General features: G+C 40.7%; 1 protein-coding gene across 1 annotated transcript in view; it reads left to right on the top strand.

Moving 5' to 3' along the window:
• LOC124776511 (intraflagellar transport protein 140 homolog) overlaps positions 1-24938 on the top strand; it is a 249038-nt gene that overhangs the window by 139956 nt on the left and 84144 nt on the right. The window contains exons 14-15 of the mRNA XM_047251534.1: positions 11044-11195; positions 22718-22895. Of these exons, the coding sequence (XP_047107490.1) occupies positions 11044-11195; positions 22718-22895 (330 nt within the window). The remainder of the gene's footprint in view (positions 1-11043; positions 11196-22717; positions 22896-24938) is intronic.

Genomic DNA, 24938 nt, shown 5'->3' with positions numbered 1-24938 from the left:
GCCGAGATTAGAAAAAATGTCACATCAAGATTTAGAAACTAGATGGAATATTGTCTACGTGATTGAAGTCATTCACAAAAAATGAAATTGAGAATTTGCTGTTTGAGAAAAATGAGCAGGTAATGAATATCCATATCAGCCTGATATAATGAAGGGCACAATCAGTTTCCTGGAACATTTTAAACAAGCCAAAAATGATCTGAAGGGTGAAACAGAATTGATTCTGCCTTTTGTAATGCCATGGGCGTTTAGTTTGCTAGATTAGTGCCAAAGTGACAATGGCAGTGCAATACTTGCATGTAGTGAATTAGGAGAGAAAGAAGACCCCATTTGTCAACTCTGAAATGTAACGATGAACTTGAGAGATATTTGAAGACAGATGGCCCAGGTGATTACTTCAGGGATGTTTTGTCTTGGAAGGCCAATGCCTATGCCTTCCCCAAACTTTTTAATAAAGTTATGAAAGAAACCCCATGCATTCCCTCCAGTAGCATTGCAAGCAAAAGAAATTTTAGCCAGCCAGACTTAGTTGTTTCAGATAAGTGCAGCCATGTTGATCCAGGTCTTGTCAATGACATTTTGTTAATTCATATCAACAAGAGGGATGAGTAAATTGTTTAATGAAGACAGTCATATCATATGAGATGAACTGAAAAGTACCTGTGTAAGTAGCCTTTATTCATGTAATATACATGTAATACACAATTTTGTATTCTGAAGTTAGTGTTACAGATAATTTATTTGCATTCTGGACACATAGCTGCCATGTGCTGTGTTACTCTACATTCAACCTCTTTTGCTTCAGAACGACTGATCCTATTTTATGCCTTGTTTATCTTCCATTTTTAATTGTAGTTTTCATTTAAATATCATAAAGAATATTATTTCTGTCACTGAATAGTGATTAAATGACTTCATAAACTGAATTTTATTTTAGTAGAGAAAAGTATTACTTCTTGGGCACATGCTCAGCAAGCGAATCATGTGACCATTTTCCGACACTTCAATGTTTCTCTACAAGACAGCAAGTAAATGCAAAGACCCAAGTATTATGAAGACGAAATAATGAATTCATTAATCATGTACATATGATGTGAGCAGTTTCCATTGCAGGGATTCGTTACCACCCTTCGCCAATTTCTGTTCCACGGCGAGAATTAATGAATTGCCTTGTTCATGAGTGCCCATGCCAAAGCCAAGAGATTCTTGCTGCCCTACTCCCAAGCAGCTACCATGGTCATGAATAATGAGCAAGCCCGATACACATACTGACCACATCCACTGTTAGGTCTTTGCTTGATATTGAGTTTCTGTGAGAAATAGCATTTTAGTGCCCTCTTCATATTTACTCCTGAAGGTTTTTGTTATGGCACTTAACTCAAATTCTTCCTGTTAGGGAAATTCTCAGTCCTCATCCTCAAGAGCAAAAACTGTTATCTGCAGTGCCCTTGCTCACACAAATCATTGTGCCTGTACAGAAGCAGTGACTAGAGTCTGGTCACACTATACCTTACAGGCTGTTTTTCCTGTGATCCAAAATTTGGAAAAATCTCTCAAAAGAATTGTTGAACAATATTTGGAATAGTGAGTAGAAATCAGTTGGTTACTCCTTTGGCTTTAGAAAATGAAGGCGGGTGTATGATTCTAAAGCAGTATTTATGATTGTCATTGTGGCTGTGTCCACCTGGAATACTTTAATATTTCACCTATGTATGATAACATACAAGTTCCACATACTAATACATACACTTTGCAGTATTAGAATTCCAGAACTCTCTATTACAGGTAATTGTGGGCTGCTTCGTACTCAGTAGTGGAGATACGGTCATCATGCGAGCTCTGAAATTCCCCAGACCTCTAGGACTAGAAATCTTGCTCGTATCTGTCTCGTTAAGTGTGCTGTACCAGAAGTGAATTCAATACAGAAAAGTAATAAATTATGAGACAGAATTGCTGGCCAGTTCCTTTCGTAGTGACTGTGTTGTACTATGTGGTCTGTTAAAAAAATCTCGGAACATTGTCTACAAAATTTTTCTACACTTACCTTTGAAATACTATCCTCCACCATTGATACAGTGCTCCCAATACCATTTCCACTTCTGGAAGCAGTCTTGGTATACTCCTTGCTGAATCACACGAAGTACTGTTTGTGAATTTTCTTTTATCTTGTCTATCATTGCAAATCTTTGTCTTTCAATGCGGTTTTCAACTTTGGAAATAAAAGTCCTTCGGGGCCAGGTCTGAAGAGTGTGCAAGATGATGCAGCATAGTAATTTAGTTTTTTATGCAATAGTCATGCACCAACAGGGATGAGTGGCTGGGTGCGTTCTCATGATGCAAGAGCCACGAATTGTCACATGTCAAGCCATTTTCTTCCCACATGATCCAACTGAAATGTTACTTTCTTCTGCAATCTCTGAGTCGGTCTTCGATTGGCACACACAATTTCATTTATGTACATGACAGCAGTGTAGTCAGTAGACGTCGCAGAGTGTCCTGAACAAGGGTGTTCTTTAACTTCCATCTCGCCATTTTTAAATCGTGTTAACTATTTGTAATACCGAGTATGATGTAAGAACTCATCATGGTAGGCTTCTTGCATCATTTAGCATGTCTCTGTAAAGATTTTCTTGAGTTTCATGCAAAATTTAATGATGACACGTTGATTCTCTAACTCTGCCATCTCAAAATTCGCAAACTGTGTGACCAAAGTTCTACTCGATACGGCACTGAACAAGGCACTGAACAATAACTAACAGTCATACAACAACAAAACTTCTGTCAGTTACACATTAAACATGTCGTAGAATCTTTTGAAGAGACCTTGTATTAGTGCTAAGCTGCCACAAGTTCTGCTTGCAAAGTGGGGTGTGGGGTGTGTGGTGAATTGTGACATGTAATCTCTGGAACCATGGCAAGTGTGGAGTCAAGAATGCTTACTCAGCGATAACATTCTTTATAATCACATTGGCTAGCCGACAACATGTGAGTATCCTGTGGTAATGGAATGCTGTGACAGTAGAACAGTGCTGGCAGCAATGATACCCTCCGTGGCACAAATTGGAAGGCGCTCTGCAGCAAGTTACGATGGGCTCAGTGTATTGTCCGCATGGTCCAAGGTGGCTGACTGAAATATGTAGACACCCCTAGTTAAATCCAGGGAGATTGGCTGCAATGTCAATCAGTGCTTTGTCTTGGCAGATCCATTTCAAAGCCCAGAACTATCAGGGTTAGCTGACAGTTTGCAGACAAGTAGCTTCATCTAGTTGATGATGTTGCTCAATGACATTGTAGCTGCTACACTACATGTTTGATGATTGGTGCAGAGACTGTTCAAATGTACAGTGGTGCGGCGACTGGTCGAATGCACAGCACTGATGGAATGCTACTAATGGGTGAGCTGGTGGTATTTGTACATACTCACTTCAGCTGGGAGCGTTAAGACAGGAGCTAGGCTTCCAACATGTAAGTGTCTGCAGAAACATTGCTGTATGCTACAAAATTGCAATCTATCAATCTATTCTGTTGTACACCAATAACACCCATCATAATTCATTGCATGTTTGTGGCTTTCAAAAACCTTTCATAGATTTGACGAAAAGCTGGGACATAGTGAAGTACTGAGGAGATGTGCAAGTACTTATGCACATCAGTTGCTTCTTCCAGAGTAAATGACATGAAATTCAATTCTGATATCTCCTTTCTTGTTTTATTTATGAGATTGTTTGAAACAATATCAGTCAAGCCAAAGTGTATTAGATTTGACACTCCTGTAAATACAGGAGAATGTTGTAAGTGTTTCAGCTTCATGTCATATTCAGTTAGAAAGTGTACAAGTTTACTGACTAAAAGTTGTGTATGAAAACTCCTTATGCAAGACTTGTAGATGTGTGCGTGATTCAGCTATAGCTGTGCCCATTTCTATTATGTTCATCTTCTGTTGGCAAGCAAAGTTGTGCAGCAGAGTCCTACATTCACACCAGCAGTCCATTGCTTGGATTTCCACGATTTCCCCACTCAGGTGTGTGATATGCAAAAGCTCAGTTGCTTACCTTACTGCCAACAGCATACCTACGCCTTGGTTATAATAAGGTAGTGAATCATCTCACATCCATGTGGTATCTCAGTGCCCTGCTATGCTGTTTTGACTCAATGTTGCGTGATGAGAATACAAAAAAATCCAAAACATAAGACACTGTTGCAAAACTGCCCCCCCCCCCCCCCCCACCAGTCAATAATGTTGTATGAAGGCTTTCAACTACCTCACCAGAGAAAAGAATTACAGATGAAAGCAGATAGTAATCTTGAGACAGAGAGCTGGCTAAAAACTGAAATAGGAAGCTCTGATATATTTAGCGAGTCATGGAGTCATAGAACATTTATCAGAAGGACAAATAAAATGCCATAGGATGGGGAGTGTTCATTGCAGTTGACAAAAATGTTGTCTCTATTGATGTTAAAACTTACTGTGGCAGTAGAGTTATCTGATTGTGTATAAAAGGTTAGGTGAAACCCAATTAATTGTTGGATCTTTTACTGACCACTCAATTCTGCTGTGACAGTTTTAGAGTCATTCAAAGAAAGTCTGCAGTCAGTAGCCCATAGGAACTCAGATCATGCAATACTAGTAGCAGGCAACTTTAACTTACCAAACAGACTGGAATATCTTTGGATCCATTGCAGAGGGTGCAGACAGTCAGTCTTGTGAAGTACTTTTGAACAAGTTTCCCAAAAACTGTCTTGAATAGTTAGTTTGAATCCCACACACGAAGGAAATATCTTTGACCTTGTAACTTTAAAGAGGCTGGACCATATTGATGGCACCAGCACAGAGACATGGATTGGTTATGAAAGTTAATAAATTAGTCAAGAAGTCTAGGAGAGTGCTTTTGCCAGAAAGAGCAGATAAGCAGTTGTTAGCATCTCACTTAGACAGTGAAATGAAATCATTTAGTTCCAGTGTGATGGACATAGAGGAATTGTGGGCAAAGTTTAAACAATGTTCTCAGTCCCAGTGTGGATGGGCTTTCTCCATGCCAGGGATTCCAAAGAAGATCTGACGATACGGTAATCTCTCTAGTGGATCGAAACCGGTCATCCGCAAATAAAAAGTAACAACTTATTTGTGACCATAACTGTATTTACTAAAAAAATTATAATACTATTAGATCATTGTTTCCTGAAACAATGTTCCGAAAAAATTAAAAATTTAAACAGAATGTTTATTGTGCTCTGGACAAGTATGTGGCCAATAAGTGGATTAAGGATGAAAAAGCCCCACTGTGGCTTAGCAACGAAATTAGGAAAATGCTAAGAAAGTAAAGGCTGTTGCACTCTGAGTTCAAAAGAGAAAGTGCAAATGATGACAAGCAAAGGTTAATAGAGATTTGTGCATCTGTAAAAAAATCTATGCCCAAAACATACGACTACCACCATCATACCTTAGCAAAAGATCTGGCTAAGAACCTGTGAAGATACTGGTCGTATGTAAAATTGCTAAGCAGGACTAAAGCTTCCACCCTGTCACTTATTACCAGTGTGGTGTGGCAATTGAAGATAGTGAAACAAAAGCTGAAGTTTTAAATTCTGCATTTAAGAACTCGTTCATGCAGGAGAATCACACAAACATATCATTGTTTGACCATCACAGAGTCCCTTGTTGGTGACATAGTAATAAACAACCGTGCCATAGAGAAACAACTGAAAAGGTTGAAAACAAATAAATCGCCAGGTCCGGACGGAATCTCAATTTGGTTTTACAAAGAGTACTCCATGGCATTGGCCCTTTACTTAGTTTGCATTTATCATGAATCTGTCAATCAGTGCAAAGTTCCAGATGACTGCAAAAACACGCAGGTGACTCCTGTATGTAAGGAGGTAAAAAAACAGACCCACAAAATTACAGACCAGTATTCTTGACATTGATTTGCTGCAGAATCGTAGAACGTATTTTGAGGTTGAATATAATAAATGTCATAGTAACCAAAGATCTTATTTTCATGTATCAGTATGATTTTAAGAAGTATCGCTCATGTGAAACCCAGTTAGCCCTTCTCTCACAAGGTACACTGTGAACTATGGATGTAGGTCAACATGCAGTTTCCGTATTTCTACATTTCTGAAAAGCATTTGACACGGTACCACACTGCAGACTGTTAATGAAGGTACAAGCTTATGAAGTAGGTTCCCAGATATGTAAGTGGCTCGAAGACTTCTTAAGTTATAAAACCTTTGACAGCGAGTGTTTATCAGAGACAAGAGTATTGTGAGGAGTGCTCCAGGGAAGTGTGATAGGACCGCTTTGATTTTCTATATGCATAAACGAACTGGTGGACAGGGTGAGCAGCAATCTGCACGTGTTTGCTGATGATACTGTGGTGTATGATGATACAAGACTATTAGACAAAATTTGTAGAGGGTGCAGTGAATGGCAGCTGGCTATAAAATGTAGGAGTATGTAAGTTAATGTGGATATGGAAAAACGATCCCATAATGTTCAGACAAGTCACATCTTTTAAATATCTGGGCATAACGATGCAGAGTGATATGAAATGGAATGAGCATGTGAGGATTGTGGTAGGGAAGGCAAATGGACGATTTCAGTTTATTGGGGCAATCTTACGAAAGTGTGGTACATGTGTAAAGGAGACCACATATGGGATACTAGTATGGCCTTTTCTTGAGTACTGCTCAAGAGTTTGCGATCTGCACCAGGTCAGATTAAAAGAAGATATCGAAGCAGTTTGGAAGCGAGCTGCTAGATTTGTTACAGTAGGTTCCAACAACTTGAAAGTGTTACAGAAATGTTTCAGGACATAGATGTGAATCCCTGGAGGGATGGCGACATTCTTTTTGAGGAACACTGGCATTTGAACCTGACTGCAGAACAATTACACTGCCACCCCACCAACATACATTTTGCGTAAGGATCACAAAGATAAAATATGAGAAATGGGGGCTTGTATTGAGGCATATAGACAGTCATTTTTCCGTCACTGTATCTGGAACAGGAACAGGAGAGGAAATGACTATTAGTGTTACAGGGTACCCTCCACTACGCACCGTATGGTGGCTTGCAGAGTATGTATGTAGAAGTAGATATAGAGTGTGATGCAGAAATGGAAAAGAAGAGTAGAGCTCCACATGTGCCTCAGGCACTCTGTGGATGTCAAACCACATGTCAGTTAGTATAGATCCCCGGAGGACTTCTAAATGCCTGAATCACATGCCAACACTTTTTACAATAAATTATGCCTCCATTTTCCCACTATTGACATTCATTCAAACTTCCCCAACACCCATTGTTTTTCATGCCTTAGTTACACACAGTCTCTGTGTTGCCTGGTGTAATGCCCTCTTTGTCGGCATAACCAACATACTAGTCATGTGAATAGGTACATTGAGCCATATGACCCAATGCGTTACACTGTGAGCATGTAACCAGTTTCATTGGTTCATGCTTTGAACAATTCCCTATTCCTGACATAATCAAAACAATAACAGTGGGAAGAGGACAGACATAAACTCAGAAATAATGGTCAAAGGGAAGCCACAAGTAGTTGTAGGATACACATACTGCTAGTACCCTATTGATGGCATTGGTGTTGACAGTAGCACCTCCACCAATCCCACTACTGACACGAAAACATAGTGGTTGAGTGTTGCGAGATGGCCGCTTTTACCTCCAAAGTGACATGTACAAGTAGTTATGGGATTATATCTGCAGTACCACAGTGAGTGCTTGCTCAACAACAAAATTGTTTATTAATCAGAAGGGTGACGACTGCAGGCCACAAACCAGCCATGGCCAGCAAACAGCGAGGGAGTATGTTGTGGCAATCGACTTCTGTGGCAGCAGAACAGTGGCTGACAGCAATGACATCTTTGCTGATGCAAGTCAGGAGCCAGCTCCATAACAAGTGTGGTTAGAAAATGGGGTCGGCACACACTAGTGAGTCCCAAGATGGCTGGCTAGAACATACTGATGCTCTGAGTTGAACCCAGGACTCATAGACTCTGGCTCAAGTGTCAGGCAATGACAGCGAAAAGGTTGCCTCACCTTAACAGATTCAGTTCAAAGCCCAGAGTCAGCAGGACTAGCTGATGGCTTGTAGACCTGCTGCTCAATGAGGGTTTACCTGCTAGGCCACAAATTCAACTGACGGCTGTCTTGGAGATTGTGCTGGTCGAATTCACGGCACCAATGGAATGCTGCTAATGGCTAATCTGGAAGTACTTGCGCAAGCCGGGGGTGCTATGACAAGAGCTAGGCTCCCATCACAGAGTTGGCTGCAGAAACATTGTTTTATGCTGCAACATGTAGCAATCTAGCCATCACTATGGTAGACTATTGCATTGCAGAACATTATGCCACAATTATTGTGGTGCCCAAGTGCAAAATTACACAGGTGTCTGGCCCACATTGCCCTTGACAGGCTGGTGTGGCCAATATTTTAGTGCTGCCAGTAGACACATATAAAAGTGTAAGTTACAATACTACAATACTACTAGTTCCATGCTTGAGAAAGAGAGGGGGTATCTTGGGGAAGATCCCCAGGATGAGAGGGACTCACAAGTCATGAGGCCCAGGATAGGAGGAAGAATAGGGTTTAACATTGTGTCAACATTGAGTTCATTAGAGATGGAACACAAGCTTGGAAGTTTTCAAGGTTGGGGAAGGAAGTTGGCCATGCTTTTTCAAAGGAACCTGGAGTGATTCAGGGAAATTATGGGAAACTTCAGTTTCAATTGCTGGACACAGATTTAAAGCGTCATCCTCCCGAATGCGAGTCCACCGTGCTGACCACTGTGCCACCTCACTTGGTTAACAAGGGTAGACAAAGATGTTAATAGCACCATCAGATCTCAACACTCCAATAATGCAGAGAGATAATAATGTTCAACTTACGTACATAGTGGGTTAAGTGATTGAGCCACAGTCATGTAATACGAGGGCAGATCAAATATAAACGGGATTTTATATTTTACTTAAATTCATTTATTTAAAAACTCAAATCAATCGTAAATTATTTTTCCACATAGTCTCTTGCTTTGGAAATGCATTTGTCCCAGCATATGGGCAGCTTTTTGATGCCCTCGTCATAAAGAGAACTGAGTCGTGTCACCAGCCAGTTGTGCACGAAGTCTTCCACACTCTTGTTGTCTTCAGATCGTCACCCTCCTAGAGCTTCTTTAAGTGGTCCGAATAAATGAAAATCGCAGGGTGATAAGTCCGGCCTGTAAGGAGGATGATCAAGTGTTGTCCATTGCATTTCCTCTACCTTGGAGACAGTTAGAGCTGCAGTATGGGTTCGCGCATTGTTGTGGAGGAGGATGACCTGTCAAATCGATTGGTCTCGTCTTTTGTGGCAATATTCAACTCTCGCCTTGTTCATCAGTTCACAGTAATAAGCAGCATTGATTGTTCATCACTCATGGAAAAAATCAATCAGCAAAATGCCTCGCTGATCGAAAAAATATGCTGAAAGAAACTGACAGTCGAGTCTTGGGTTTCAATGGCACTGCCTCCCCTTTCCTCCGCCATTCCTTACTGGCTTCTTTGGATTCTGGAGTGTAGTGGTGAACCCATGTTTGGTCGCAGGTGATGATCCGACTGAAAAATGCATCACCTTCTTCCGCAAACCTTGCTGTAAGCCTCTGACAGACCTCCAAACGTCTCAACTTCAGATTTTCAGGCAAAAGTTTAGGGACCCATCTGGAACACACTTTACGGAACTGTAGGTTGTTTGTGATGCTTGCTTGACAGCTCCCATAATTGATTCTGACTTTTTGTGCAATTTCTGATACTATCACCTGTCAATTGTTGTCAACATTGTCTTTAACCGCACGAATGTTTTTGTCTGTAGTGATGGTCTGAGGATGGTGATTGTGTTGTTGATTTTCCACATGTTCTTGTCCTTCCTTGAACTTTTCATACCAGCAAACATATGTATCCTTGATAATGTTTTATCACTGAACTGTGCAGTCAATGTTTGGCAAATTTCTGCCACTGTAATTCCTTCATGAGTAAGAAATTTTGTAATTATGTGTTGCGGTACAGGGGGTGCACCTGTTGCTCAGACATCGTGAGTGTTACTGACGAAACAGCAGGAAATATCTAACAGCATGCTCTCGTCACTTCTGCCAGTCCCATCAAAGCATAGCAGAAGTGCGGGGCCAGTCCTACCAACTGTTGATGTTCAGGAACAAAAATCCAGTTTATATTTGATCCCCCCCCCCCCCTTGTATATCAATGGTATTCTACTAAATGAGTAAGTGGACCACCTCGCAAAGGACACAAGTCACTTGTGAAATGTGGTGCTACAGGAGAATGCTGTCTATTGGGTGTGTAGACTGGATATCTAATGAGATACTGAATCGAATTTGAGAGAAGAGAAATTTATGTCACAACTTGAGTAAAAGAATGGATTGGTTAATAAGAAACATCCTGAAACATCCAGGAATCATTAGTTTGGTAGTGAAGGAAAGTGTGGAAAAGCAGGGGGAAGGGGTGGTGGGTAAATACTGTTGAAGAAGACCAAAGCTTTACTATAATAAGCAGTTTCAGATGGATGTAGTTTTCAATAGATGTACAGAAATGAAGAGGCTTGAGCAGGATATACTACCATGGAGATGTGTATCGAACCAATCTTTGAGCTAAAGACCACAACAGTAGCAGTCTGAAATTGCTGTATTTCTTTCCAATTGCCAATAAGTGCCATTACATTTATCTAACTACAGTTATGTACATTGTGTACCCTTGCACAACTTGTACTTTAATCACCATATGTACCACTTTGTAGCAAAGTGTTAGCTGGATATAATGTGCAAAAATGTTAAAAAAGTATTTTGTTGTTAATTCAGGCACAAATTTATGTTTTATTATACCTGTACACATGTAACACTATGTGGTAAACCCTTTCCAGATGTTCTGCAAAGTATTACTCATGCTACTCATATAGTGTACTTCGTAAATTGTGTAAGAAATTTTTGAATAGAATGCTGTTAATTCTAACAATGTTTACGTTTTACTCACTGTTGTAGGAGCAGCAACCAGTTGATACATTGCTGATGCGTGATTTTGAAGGCCTGAGTGACTGTGATAGGACAACTCGTGATGCCATACTTACTTTTAGTTACCAGTTGAGTGCCGGTAATATGGATGAGGCCTTCCGCGCTATTAGGGCCATTCGAAGGTCAGTTACATCTGTGTTGATGTTGAGAGCCAAAGTTCATTTTTTGAAAATATTCCCACTCAGCTCAGGGATGTGCTGTTGATGTAACATAGCTGTAGTGACAGTCTTTTGAGATAGGTAGAGCTGATTTATTTTTTCTTAAGATTGCAGCTGTCACTTTCATATTACTGGTGTGAGTTGCCTGAGATGGCGGTCTTGTGTTTGTGAGGTGTGCTTGCTTGTGTGAGTAAATGGCATGTGTATTTCCTTATCTGGTGAAAACTGTGGCTGAAAACTAATGTGTAAGTATCTTTTCATTGTGCCTGTCTGTGACTTAATACGTCATCTTTGTGGTAAGCAGTAATCTATCTTTTCCTTAAAATGTTGCTATTCCAACCTGCAGTTTCCATTGATTGATTTTGTTTACTGCATTGACTCAGTCATAATGGGAATCGCAGTGGAACAGTTACTGTGAATCACATCAGTACATCAACATTCACTTCACTCTCTCTCTCTCTCTCTCTCTCTCTCTCTCTTTCATTCACACACACACACACACACAGTATAGTGTTCAGCGAATAAGTGTATTGTATATTCAGTGGTAGGAACTAAGTTGGAAAATGTACAGGGTGGCACAGAGAAACAGGAAACTTTGAAGCTGACATTGGCAGCTCTGTAGATGTTCAATTAAGGGTTTAAAATGCCAGATTGTTGAGTAGTAATGGACATTTAGTTCCCATGGAGTATGCAATCACCATGAGTGCATAATACCGACATGGAGACTGTGAGACCACCTCACAAAGATTGTTTTTGTGTCACTATGATATACATCCATGCAGTCAATTTCCTTCTCCACATATGATCAGAACATTGGTTTTTAACTTGGGAGAGACTAATTCAGTCTAGACAGCATGTATTGTCTGTACATACCACAGCAAACACTAATTCTGTTGCAGCTGAAGTGGTAAGGAGACCTCATCATTTGGTGTGAAAAACTGCCTCCTCATTGGACCTTGAACATTGAAGCTGTGGTGTGCGTACTGTAAGACCCTCGGTACACACACCATGAGATTATTTGACTTGTCGCTCTAACGAAGTAGGCGAGTGTCAGCAATATGTCTCGTGGTCTTATCGTGGCGTGTTTATCTTCTGCCGTTAGGTCAGACAATAGAAATGCCACTTGCACGCTTAGAGTAGCAGATTGTCGGTGACCAACTTTAAACAGAACTTGATTAATTTTCACACACATTTATTAAAATAATAAAAAGCATAGACATTACGTAACTTGATTCTGGATGCTGTTTACAATTGACAATCTGAAGTTCCTTTGGTCTTGGTACGTTAATCTTATTCTCACATATCTCTGATACTTGACAAAGTGTCTATTCATTTATCTTCGTGGCTATGTACAGGAATATGGTAATCTTATTAGGCGCAGACTGAAACTTGACTATAGACTGGTGCAGACTAATGTAGACTGATACAGACAGGTGCAGATAAATGCAGACTGACTAATCGGAGGTCTGTACACTCGTTATAATACCTCACATGGTCAGGTATCACTGCGCGAGTGTGGTCCACGAGGAGAAAAGGTTCTGCGTTAGCAGCACGCTCATTGGCTGCGTTACATATTAATACATGGATCGGCGAAAGCAGAATTTGGTCCGTCTCTGAGGCAGCGCCATCTTGTAGTGCGGAGACAGACGAGCGCTGCGCCTGCGCTGTTGTGCTTAGCGGGGCGCACTCTAGTGGGAAAGTTGTGTACGCGCTGACTATGCAGAACTATGTACACAACAGAAGCATACAAAGAATAATTCATAGCCTTCAATTTCATTCTTCAAGCTTCAGATTGTTCAAGAACTGAAATATAATGATTCTATATTGCACCTACAATATGTGAAAACCTGTTGGCTAAAATCAGTGAGTATCCTAACTTCACTGAAAATTTTTGGGTGTCAGATGAAGTCGTTTTTCATTTAAGTGAATATTTGAATAATTAGAGCAGGCGTTACTGGACATGAACAAAGCATGCTGCACTTCACCAACATCTGTTTTAAAAAAAAAAAAGAACTAAAGTTTTTGTATGGTGTACAGTGTCATGTCACATCGTGAGGTGATAGCTTATTTCTTCTTTGAAGATGAAGGAGGCTCCACTGTCAGTGTTGAGGTATCAATGTTTTGTCAACATGATGAGACATTTTTGGCTGTAACACTCCATTCTCTGAACTACATAAGTTCTGTTGGAACCACTGCCCAAATTTCTGAGTGTGCAGTGAAACGTTTGTTTGGGGATTACATAATTTCAAGGAATGCTGACATCTCTTGGATGCCTCAATATCCAGATTTCTCAGTCTGTGGCTGCTTCTTAGGGGATATTTGAAGAGCATTGTGTGCCGGTCTAGACAATAAACCTTGTCCAGCTGAAGACTCAGATTGAAGAAAACATCACCAACATCCTGGGCAACACATTGTGCTGCACTGTGCAAAACCTTCAGAATCAACTTACTAAAAATGTATGATGAAATGGACAGTGCCTAAATTATGTAGTTTTTAAAAAGGAATGCCTGATGAAATTTCTCCTCTTTCAGAACACTTATTGCAGCTTCAGATAAAGTATTGTAAGTTTCCTCAATTTTTCTTATCATTTCAAATTTGCTTATTTCTCTGCACCGTCCTGTACAATATTCAGGGAGACACATTTAACATCACTCAATTCTTTTTATGAGGTATGTGTTTCTTTTGTATAAGACCAGTACCTAACTGCTATTAACCACTTAGCATATTAATGCTCTCTAATGGCAGCAGCCTTGCCACGTTGGAAACACCATTTCATGCCTGACTGATGAAGTTAAACATTAGTCTGTTATTGCTTGTTAAAGAGAGAAATTTCTTCTGTTTTATTTAACTGAATCAGTTCAGCTTGTGTGGAAGGAACAAGTCAAAAAATAGCAGAACTTGAGTTTATACACTCCTGGAAATTGAAATAAGAACACCGTGAATTCATTGTCCCAGGAAGGGGAAACTTTATTGACACATTCCTGGGGTCAGATACATCACATGATCACACTGACAGAACCACAGGCACATAGACACAGGCAACAGAGCATGCACAATGTCGGCACTAGTACAGTGTATATCCACCTTTCGCAGCAATGCAGGCTGCTATTCTCCCATGGAGACGATCGTAGAGATGCTGGATGTAGTCCTGTGGAACGGCTTGCCATGCCATTTCCACCTGGCGCCTCAGTTGGACCAGCGTTCGTGCTGGACGTGCAGACCGCGTGAGACGATGCTTCATCCAGTCCCAAACATGCTCAATGGGGCACAGATCCGGAGATCTTGCTGGCCAGGGTAATTGACTTACACCTTCTAGAGCACGTTGGGTGGCACGGGATACATGCGGACGTGCATTGTCCTGTTGGAACAGCAAGTTCCCTTGCCGGTCTAGGAATGGTAGAAGGATGGGTTCGATGACGGTTTGGATGTACCGTGCACTATTCAGTGTCCCCTCGATGATCACCAGTGGTGTACGGCCAGTGTAGGAGATCGCTCCCCACACCATGATGCCGGGTGTTGGCCCTGTGTGCCTCGGTCGTATGCAGTCCTGATTGTGGCGCTCACCTGCACGGCGCCAAACACGCATACGACCATCATTGGCACCAAGGCAGAAGCGACTCTCATCGCTGAAGACGACACGTCTCCATTCGTCCCTCCATTCACGCCTGTCGCGACACCACTGGAGGCGGGCTGCACGATGTTGGGGCGTGAGCGGAAGACGGCCTAACGGTGTGCGGGACCGTAGCCCAGCTTCATGGAGACGGTTGCGAATGGTCCTCGCCGATACCCCAGGAGCAACAGTGTCCCTAATTTGCTGGGAAGTGGCGGTGCAGTCCCCTACGGCACTGCGTAGGATCCTATGGTCTTGGCGTGCATCCATGCGTCGCTGCGGTCCGGTCCCAGGTCGACGGGCACGTGCACCTTCCGCCGACCACTGGCGACAACATCGATGTACTGTGGAGACCTCACGCCCCACGTGTTGAGCAATTCGGCGGTACGTCCACCCGGCCTCCCGCATGCCCACTATACGCCCTCGCTCAAAGTCCGTCAACTGCACATACGGTTCACGTCCACGCTGTCGCGGCATGCTACCAGTGTTAAAGACTGCGATGGAGCTCCGTATGCCACGGCAAACTGGCTGACACTGACAGCGGCGGTGCACAAATGCTGCGCAGCTAGCGCCATTCGACGGCCAACACCGCGGTTTCTGGTGTGTCCGCTGTGCCGTGCGTGTGATCATTGCTTGTACAGCCCTCTCGCAGTGTCCGGAGCAAGTATGGTGGGTCTGACACACCGGTGTCAATGTGTTCTTTTTTCCATTTCCAGGAGTGTATAAATAATTTTGGATCTATTTTGAACGTATTTGTCTGACTGTTATTTTGTATGTTCTAATGATTTTGTTGTTATTATTATCATTATAATTAAATTAAACAGCAAGTACACAAAATCTCTCTGTTAACACTGACATAAGACTTATTTGCAAATCATTAAAATAATATGCATTCTAGTTTGTAAACGCAAATTCTGTTACTTTCAGAAGCACTGTTATTTTAATAAATTCAGTTGGGAAGGGTGAATCACCACATTGCTGAAGCACATGGACAAGTCTGTGTTTGCAATGCAAATTATGTCAGATATAGGTGGTATATGTAAATATTAAAGAAAATGCATGCCCTGCTTACTTTCATTCTGTTATGTCATATGGGATCATATTCTGAGTAACTCATTAAATTGAACAAAAGTTTTTAGAGAACAGAAGCATGTAATTAAGACTCATTTGTGTTGTAAATTCAAAAACGTCATGTAGAAACCTGTGCAAGGAACTGGGTATTCTAACCACTGCTTCTCAGTATTTTATTCCTTAATGAAATTTGTTCCCAAATAATGTGTCTCTATTTCCAACCAGTAGCTCGTACATAGTATCAATACTAGGAATAAGAACAATCTTCCCCTAAAGACATAAAATCACTTACCTTGCTTCAATGAGGGGTCCAGTATTCAGGAAACATATTTTCAATAAATTGCCAACAACCATTAAAAGCTTGTTTTCAGATAAAGCATAGTTTAAACAGAGTTTGAAAGACTTTTTGTTTGCTACTCCTTGTGTTCTATAGATGAATATCTTAACAGGGACTGTTAGACTAGCTCAAGTAAAAATGTCTGTTAGAGTTCAGTTTTGACTGCGTTTGATCATAACAGTCATGATAAGGTATTTTTGTGTGATACATTTATAGTAACAACTATTTCCATGACTCTTATTGTAAAGTCAGTGATTGTATTTGATATAGCTAAACTTTCTTTCACTGTTATGTATTTTTATATGTTTTCATTTCTGGATGAAAGACATATCTTCACAATTTCCTGGCAGATGATCAGGGAAGTGAGTATTATATTCAAATGATATATATATATATATACACACACACACACACACACACACACACAAAATACTAGCTTTCGCAACCAACGGTTGCTTCGTCAGGAAAGAGGGAAGGAGAGGGAAAGATGAAAGGATGTGGGTTTTAAGGGAGAGGGTAAGGAGTCATTCCAATCCCGGGAGCGGAAAGACTTACCTTAGGGGGAAAAAAGGACAGGTACACACTCGCACACACACACACACACACACACACACACACACACATATCCATCCGCACATACACAGACACAGGCAGACATTTCCTGATGAGGCAACAGTTTGTTGCGAAAGCTTGAATTTCGTGTGTATGTTTGTGTTTGTTTGTGTGTGTATATATATATATATATATATATATATATATATATATATATATATATATATATATACAAAGAGTTTGGGCAGAGATGTCAGTCTAGGCTGACATCTCTACCCAAACTCTTTGTCTTTAAATATGTCTGCTTGTGTCTGTATATGTGTGGATGGATATGTGTGTGTGTGTGCGAGTGTATACCCGTCCTTTTTTCCCCCTAAGGTAAGTCTTTCCGCTCCCAGGATGGGAATGACTCCTTACCCTCTCCCTTAAAACCCACATCCTTTAGTCTTTCCCGCTCCTTCCCTCTTTCCTGATGAGGCAACAGTTTGTTGCGAAAGCTTGGATTTTGTGTGTATGTTTGTGTTTGTTTGTGTGTCTGTCGACCTGCCAGTACTTTCATTTGGTAACTCACATCATCTTTGTTTATATATATATATATATATATATATATATAGAGAGAGAGAGAGAGAGAGAGAGAGAGAGAGACAGAGAGAGAGAGAGAGAGAGAGAGAGAGAGAGAGAGGGAAACATTCCACGTGGGAAAAATATATCTAAAAACACAGATGATGTCACTTACCGAACGAAAGTGCTGTCAGGTCGATAGACACACAAACAAACACAAACATACACACGAAATTCAAGCTTTCGCAACAAACTGTTGCCTCATCAGAAAATGTCTGCTTGTGTCTGTGTATGTGCGGATGGATGTGTGTGTGTGTGTGTGTGTGTGTGTGTGTGTGTGTGTGTGTGTGTGCGTGCGACTGTGTACCTGTCCTTTTTTCCCCATAAGGTAAGTCTTTCTGCTCCTGGGATTGGAATGACTCCTTACCCTCTCCCTTAAAACCCACATCCTTTCGTCTTTCCCTCTCCTTCCCTCTTTCCTGATGAGGCAACAGTTTGTTGCGAAAGCTTGAATTTCGTGTGTATGTTTGTGTTTGTTTGTGTGTCTATCGACCTGCCAGCACTTTCGTTCGGTAAGTCGCATCATCTGTGTTTTTAGATATATTAAATATGTAATATATATTAAATATGTCTGCTTGTGTCTGTATATGTGTGGATGGATATGTGTGTGTGTGCGAGTGTATACCTGTCCTTTTTTCCCCCTAAGGTAAGTCTTTCCGCTCCCGGGATTGGAATGACTCCTTACCCTCTCCCTTAAAACCCACATCCTTTCATCTTTCCCTCTCCTTCCCTCTTTCCTGACGAAGCAACCGTGGGTTGCGAAAGCTTGAAATTTGTGTGTGTGTTTGTGTGTTTTTTTATTGTGCCTATCTACCAGCGCTTTCCCGTTTGGTAAGTCATGGCATCTTTGTTTTTAATATATTTTTCCCATGTGGAATGTTTCTTTCTATTTTATTTATATCATTAATTTGAACCCAACAATTACGTTTGTTATTGTCACTGTTGCATTTCGAAATCTTTTCTGTCATCTTACTTTCTCTTTTTGTTTGTACAGGTAGTTTCACTTTGTATTCATCTTCCCTTTTTCCATAATCTACCATACAATTTATCCTACGTAAATATACTCAATAATACGTAATTTACTTCCAAACCATAACCTAAAAATTTTTAACGCTTTTAGCATTACCGCTGCTCTAAAATCCACTGTTCCCAGTTTACAAACATTTCGTGTAAACTCGTGAATACTATTTCACAGCTTCACTTCCTTTCACCCATTAAACAACCATTTCAGCTATTTCCAACAACTTTCGTTTTATTTCCATTCCCGTTTTTTCCCACATAACCGATCATTTTTTAGCAGCTTCCCACAGGTTTAAACGTTATTATTTCTTCGTCAGACAATTGTTAGCCTCATTGTCATAATCTGCCAGCACATAACCAGTCTTTTGAATACATTTACACGCAGTTTTTTTGAAATTTTCCTGAATTTCCCCACCCTTTAACGTGTTTTGGAGGCAACACAACTACCTAACCTTTGTACCCATCGTTGTTCACCAACCTGGCCTTTAAATATGTCTGCTTGTGTCTGTATATGTGTGGATGGATATGTGTGTGTGTGCGAGTGTATACCTGTCCTTTTTTCCCCCTAAGGTAAGTCTTTCCGCTCCCGGGATTGGAATGACTCCTTACCCTCTCCCTTAAAACCCACATCCTTTCATCTTTCCCTCTCCTTCCCTCTTTCCTGACGAAGCAACCGTGGGTTGCGAAAGCTTGAAATTTTGTATGTGTGTTTGTGTGTTTTTTTTATTGTGCCTATCTACCAGCGCTTTCCCGTTTGGTAAGTCATGGAATCTTTGTATATATAGAGGGAAACATTCGACGTGGGAAAAATTCTGTAACTTACCCAACGAAAGCGTTGGTACATTGATAGAAACAATAACAATAACAAACACACACACAAATTTCAAGCTTTCGCAACCCACGTTTGCATCATCAGGAAAGAGGGAAGGAGAGGGAAAGACGAAAGGATGTGGGTTTTAAGGGAGAGGGTAAGGAGTCATTCCAATCCCGGGAGTGGAAAGACTTACCTTGGAGGGGGGGGGAGGGGGGGGAGAAGCGACAGGTATACACTCGCACACACACACATATCCATCCGAACGCACATAACAGTCACAATCAGACATATGCAGGGTGTTTTTTTTATCTAGTTTACTGAACATATATATCTTTCTGCTTGTATTAGTTTTTCTTTGGTAATCATTGTTGCCACAACTGCATCCTTGTCACTGATACCAGTTTCTATGTGGACGTTCTCAAACAAGTCATGTCTGTTTGTTCCCGTAGATCCAGTATACACTGAAACCCCACTTTTACATTTTTCAAGGGACTTCAGAAAAATGGCATAAAATGTGGGAAATAATGTTTTTAGCTGTAAAAGTTATGTATAGGATACCCCCTAGCATTTTCAAGCTTTATTTAAGGTATATGTACATAATAGGCATCAAAATACTTGTCACATACTTGTTTATTATCTAATAAAGGTTTATTACCCAAAAAAAAATCACTGATGTAACCTAAACTGATAATTGTCTGGGAAGTAGAAATGATTGACTCAGTTTCATGCATCGTAGTCGATGTTTCTGGAAAGCATTATTTAAACAATAAAACACTGCACCAGTTACATAGTTTCTCATGCTTAGCACCACGAGTTTTAAGAATTTTTTCTCATTGTCAAGTGCTAATATTTACAAAAATATTTTGTGCGGTGTTCGCATATACAGGGTGTTACAAAAAGGTATGGCCAAACTTTCAGGAAACATTCCTCACACACAAATAAAGAAAAAGTGTTATGTTGACATGTGTCCGGAAACACTTAATTTCCATCTTAGAGCTCATTTTAGTTTCGTCAGTATGTACTGAACTTCCTCGATTCACCGCCATTTGTCCCAATTGAAGGAAGGTAATGTTGACTTCGGTGTTTGTGTTGACATGCGACTCATTGCTCTACAGTACTAGCATCAAGCACATCAGTATGTAGCATCAACAGGTTAGTGTTCATCAGCAACGTGGTTTTGCAGTCAGTGCAATGTTTACAAATGCGGAGTTGGCAGATGCCCATTTGATGTATGGATTAGCACAGGGCAATAGCCGTGGCACGGTACGTTTGTATCGAGACAGATTTCCAGAACGAAGGTGTCCTGACAGGAAGACGTTCGAAGCAGTTGATCAGCGTCTTAGGGAGCATGGAACATTCCAGCCTATGACTCGTGACTGGGGAAGACCTAGAACGACGAGGACACCTGCAATGGACAAGGCAATTCTTCATGCAGTTGACAATAACCTTAATGTCAGCGTCAGATAAGTTGCTGCTGTACAAGGTAACGTTGACCATGTCACTGTATGGAGAGTGCTATGGGAGAACCAGTTGTTTCTGTACTATGTACAGCGTGTGTAGGCACTATCAGCAGCTGATTGGCCTCCACGGGTACACTAACTTCACAGGTGTACTGGATTCTTGCACAGTAGTGAGCTATGCCTCAATTCTTCATTCAAATAACATGAGGCCAGTCTGGTAGCTTATCTGTAACAACTCCATTGTTTCATAAAAATATAGTCTGGTTATAGTGTGACATGTCTCCATAACACATGAATCATGTTGGATACATCCAAATATTATCAGTTTTGCGTATCAGCCAATCACCCACTATTGTCAGCTTTTTTTCCATTCACAATCTAATCAGTCCATTCAAAAAGAGTACAAGAAAGTGTTGTACTAATTTCACATGCTACACTACATTACAATGTGTGATGAATCTGCTTTTTCTGAATTTCACTCAGTATGCTAAGATACATTTACATTGGTCTAAGTGAGTCACACATTGAAGCAAAACAAATGAAATACAGGGTGTACATAAAGTTTGGGAACACTTTCAATTATTTATTGCATAAGAACTAAACATTGTACAGATGTCATACATATTGCATTTTGAAGAGAAACTCTGAAGGTTTTTTTTAAAAAAACATTCGATATGCAAACGATGAGTGACGCGGCAGACGTCAATATGATAATAGAATCCTTGCCATACCCGTCCCAGATGGCTTCATCGACTGTGGCAGTAGCTTCCTGTATTCTCTCCCGAAGCTCTGCTACATCACATGGTAGAGGCAGTACATACACCAGATCTTTAACATGTCCCCACAGAAAAAATCACACGGAGTAAGATCTGGTGATCGGGGAGGCCATTTCATGAGACAGTTGTCTCCTTCTGTAGCATGGCCGATCAATCGTTGCGGCAGCTCCATTTTCAGGTACCCACAAACTTCATGATGAAAATGGGATGGAGCTCCATCCGCTGAAAGATGAACAGAGAGTCCAATTGCATTTGAGGCATCAGCCTTTGCTGCAACATGTCCAAGTAGGAATATCCAGTAACAGTCTGTCGGTGAAGAAGAATGACCCGTACAGTTTTTGGCATGACAATGCACTGGCTGCTTTGTACCCCATATTCGACAATCATGCCCATTCACTTTCCCATTAGTGTGAAAAGTGGTTTCGCCACTAAAAATTAAGCGATCACTGATGCCATGCCCATCCTCATTCAATTGTTGCAACTGTGAATGATACTCAAAACGCTTGTCTTTGTCCTCGTCATTGAGCTTCTGCACTAACTCCAATTTGAATGGTTTCATAGACAGCTTTTGTACTGTCATTGGAGCCATTTCGAGTTCACGGGATACATAATGCAACGATTTCCTTGGACTCCTTATGAATGTCTCTCGTACGTGCTCCACATTCGCTTCACTCACACTGGGACATCCATTTCTCTTTGCCAGGCACAAGCAACCCGTTGTAGTGAATTTGTTGTGCCAGTGATAAATGGCCTTCCTTGTTGGTGGCTTCTTACCGTACTTGGTTCTAAACATCCGTTGAACAGCTGTAGTACACTTGTTTTTGTCAAACTCCAACACACAGAAAGCTCGGCTCTGCACCTCAACTCGCCATGTTTGCGACTAGTGCTGACTACCAGCAAATTACCAAACTATGCTGTGGCGGTATACATGAAAAAGCCTTTCAGGGTTTCTCTTCAAAATGAGATATGTATGGTATCTGTACAATGTTTGGTTCTTGTGCAATAAATAATTGAAAGTGTTCCCGGACTTTATGAATGCCGTGTATTTTAATGTGACTGATTGAAAAGTTGACAGTGGTATAAGAAAAGACTACAGCACACCTACAGTGTACAATATATTTGGGTTATATTGAAGAAGAGATACCTCTTAAGCATAAGTCTGTTCTTTCAAACACTATTTATTGCTTATAAAATATCAGTTACTAAATCAAATTTCTTATTGCAGTGAAGCTGTGTGGAGCAGCCTCGCTCGTATGTGTGTGAAAACTCGGCGCCTTGATGTCGCATGGGTATGTTTGGGTCACATGCAACATGGTCGTGCAGCTTTTATTTTGCGCCAAGCAGCCAATGAACCAGAACTGGAAGCTAGGGTTGGAATTCTGGCCCTGCAACTTGGTCTCAGGGTCAGCAAACATTTTACATATATTATTTAACTTCTTATTGGACTGCAATGTAATGGAACTGCTCTTTAATGCTCAAAACCAGAGTCACAACTTTTTAACTCTATGTGATTTGTAATATGTGCATCTTTCTATGAGTTGTCTTTATTTCTCAACATGTATCATTCATAGATACTACAGTAGAGAGAAATGTTGAAGTATTCATCACATGATAATGTTCACCCTAAGATGTGACTAAGCAATAATCTGATTGAGGTGGCCAAGATCTGTTGCAGCATAATTAGACAGTATTACAAGAACCCTATAAAAATCTATATAGAAGTCTCTGAATTTAACATTTGTCAACAATATTCATTTACAACAGCCATATTATTCTAATTAGCTCCTGTATGGGTCACAACAACATTGATTGAATGCTCTATCCACACTGAATTTATTCATAGACTTCTAAGCCAAAATTAAATGACATATTCACTCTCAAAGTCACACCAGCTCACACATTTTATAATATATGTACAAGTAAAATAGTTACTATGACAATAATATAATTAAAATTTGACTTTGAACAAATACTATTAAATAAACACTGTGACACAATGTTGCAGCAGTAGTTATAGCTCAGCCTTTTAACAGCTGCCCAAGTACAGTGGATCAAATGTAGCTGAAGTTCAAATAAGCTTTTGTTTAAAATTACTAATGTGGGTCCAGAATGAGTTTTCACTCTGCAGTGGAATGTGCACTGGTTTGAAAGTTTCTGAAAAATTAAAGCTGTGTGCTGGGCTGGGACTTGAACCTGGACATGCATGTTAATGAGCAGAAAAGGTAATGATTAGTGGCTGCTGTAGTTAAACTGTCTATTTCATTATTCAAAACATTTTCTAAATGAGTGGTTTGTTAGAGGCTGAAAATACCGCTTCAGTTGTAAACCTCTTTTATTATGACACGACCAGTTTCGGGCTCTCATAAGCCCATCTTCGGGTGTCGAACTTGGTGCTGTGGCTCCCGAGTGTCGCGGTGGATGACCACTGTGGCACTCAAGGGCCACAGCACCAAGTTCGACACTTGAAGATGGGCTTACAAGAGCCCAAAACTGGTCATTGATAATAAAAGAACTTTACAACTGAAGCTGTATTTTCAACCTCTGGTATAATGCTCAGTTGTGGAGGTTCCCCCAACAGGATTGTTTGGAGTGGTGTGTGTTTATATACTTCTGCTAAGACCCTGTCGTTGACAGTAGCAATCTAGAATTAACAACTTGAATTTTTTAGTGATATTTGTCATTGACCCCTTGATGATCTTGAAATGAATACACTCTCTTTTTCAATCAGTATTGATGTTGTTCATGCTTCTCGCATAATTTATAGCAGACACATGAGTGCAGCTAGTATACCCAACACAGCTTCACCTTTGCAACCCAGGTCTTCAAATGCATCTGTACCACTCTGTGGCTGCTAGAGTATTGTATATATCTATATTCCAAAACCATAAAATGCTCACATTGTAGTTACTAATAGCATGGGTGACGCATGTTTCGAATGACAGTTAGAAATAGTTTAAACAATATCCTTACACCAAATAATGTAATTGTTGTTGTGGCCTTCAGTCCAGGGACTGGTTTGATGCAGCTCTCCATGCTAATCTCCTGTGCAAGCTCCTTCATCTCCAAGTAACTACTACAACCTACATCCTTCTGAACCTGCTTAATGTATACATCTCTTGGTCTCCCTCTACGATTTTTGCCATCCACACTGCCCTCCAGTACTAAATGATCCCTTGGTGCCTCAGAACATGTACTACCAACCGATCCCTTCTTCTAGTCTTGTTGTGCCACAAATTCCTCTTCTCCCCAATTCAATCCAGTACCTCCTCATTTGTTACATGATCTACCCATCTAATCTTCAGCATTCTTCTGTAGCACCACATGTCGAAAGCTTCTATTCTCTTCTTGCATAAACTATTTATTGTCCATGTTTCACTTCCATAAATGGCTACACTCCATACAAATATTTTCAGAAAGGACTTCCTCTCACTTAAATTGATACTCAA

This window comes from Schistocerca piceifrons, chromosome 2, assembly GCF_021461385.2.
Source record: "Schistocerca piceifrons isolate TAMUIC-IGC-003096 chromosome 2, iqSchPice1.1, whole genome shotgun sequence".
NCBI classification, from domain to species: domain Eukaryota; kingdom Metazoa; phylum Arthropoda; class Insecta; order Orthoptera; family Acrididae; genus Schistocerca; species Schistocerca piceifrons.
Note: the sequence above shows the minus strand (reverse complement) of the source record. Positions and strands in the feature narration are given on the sequence as shown.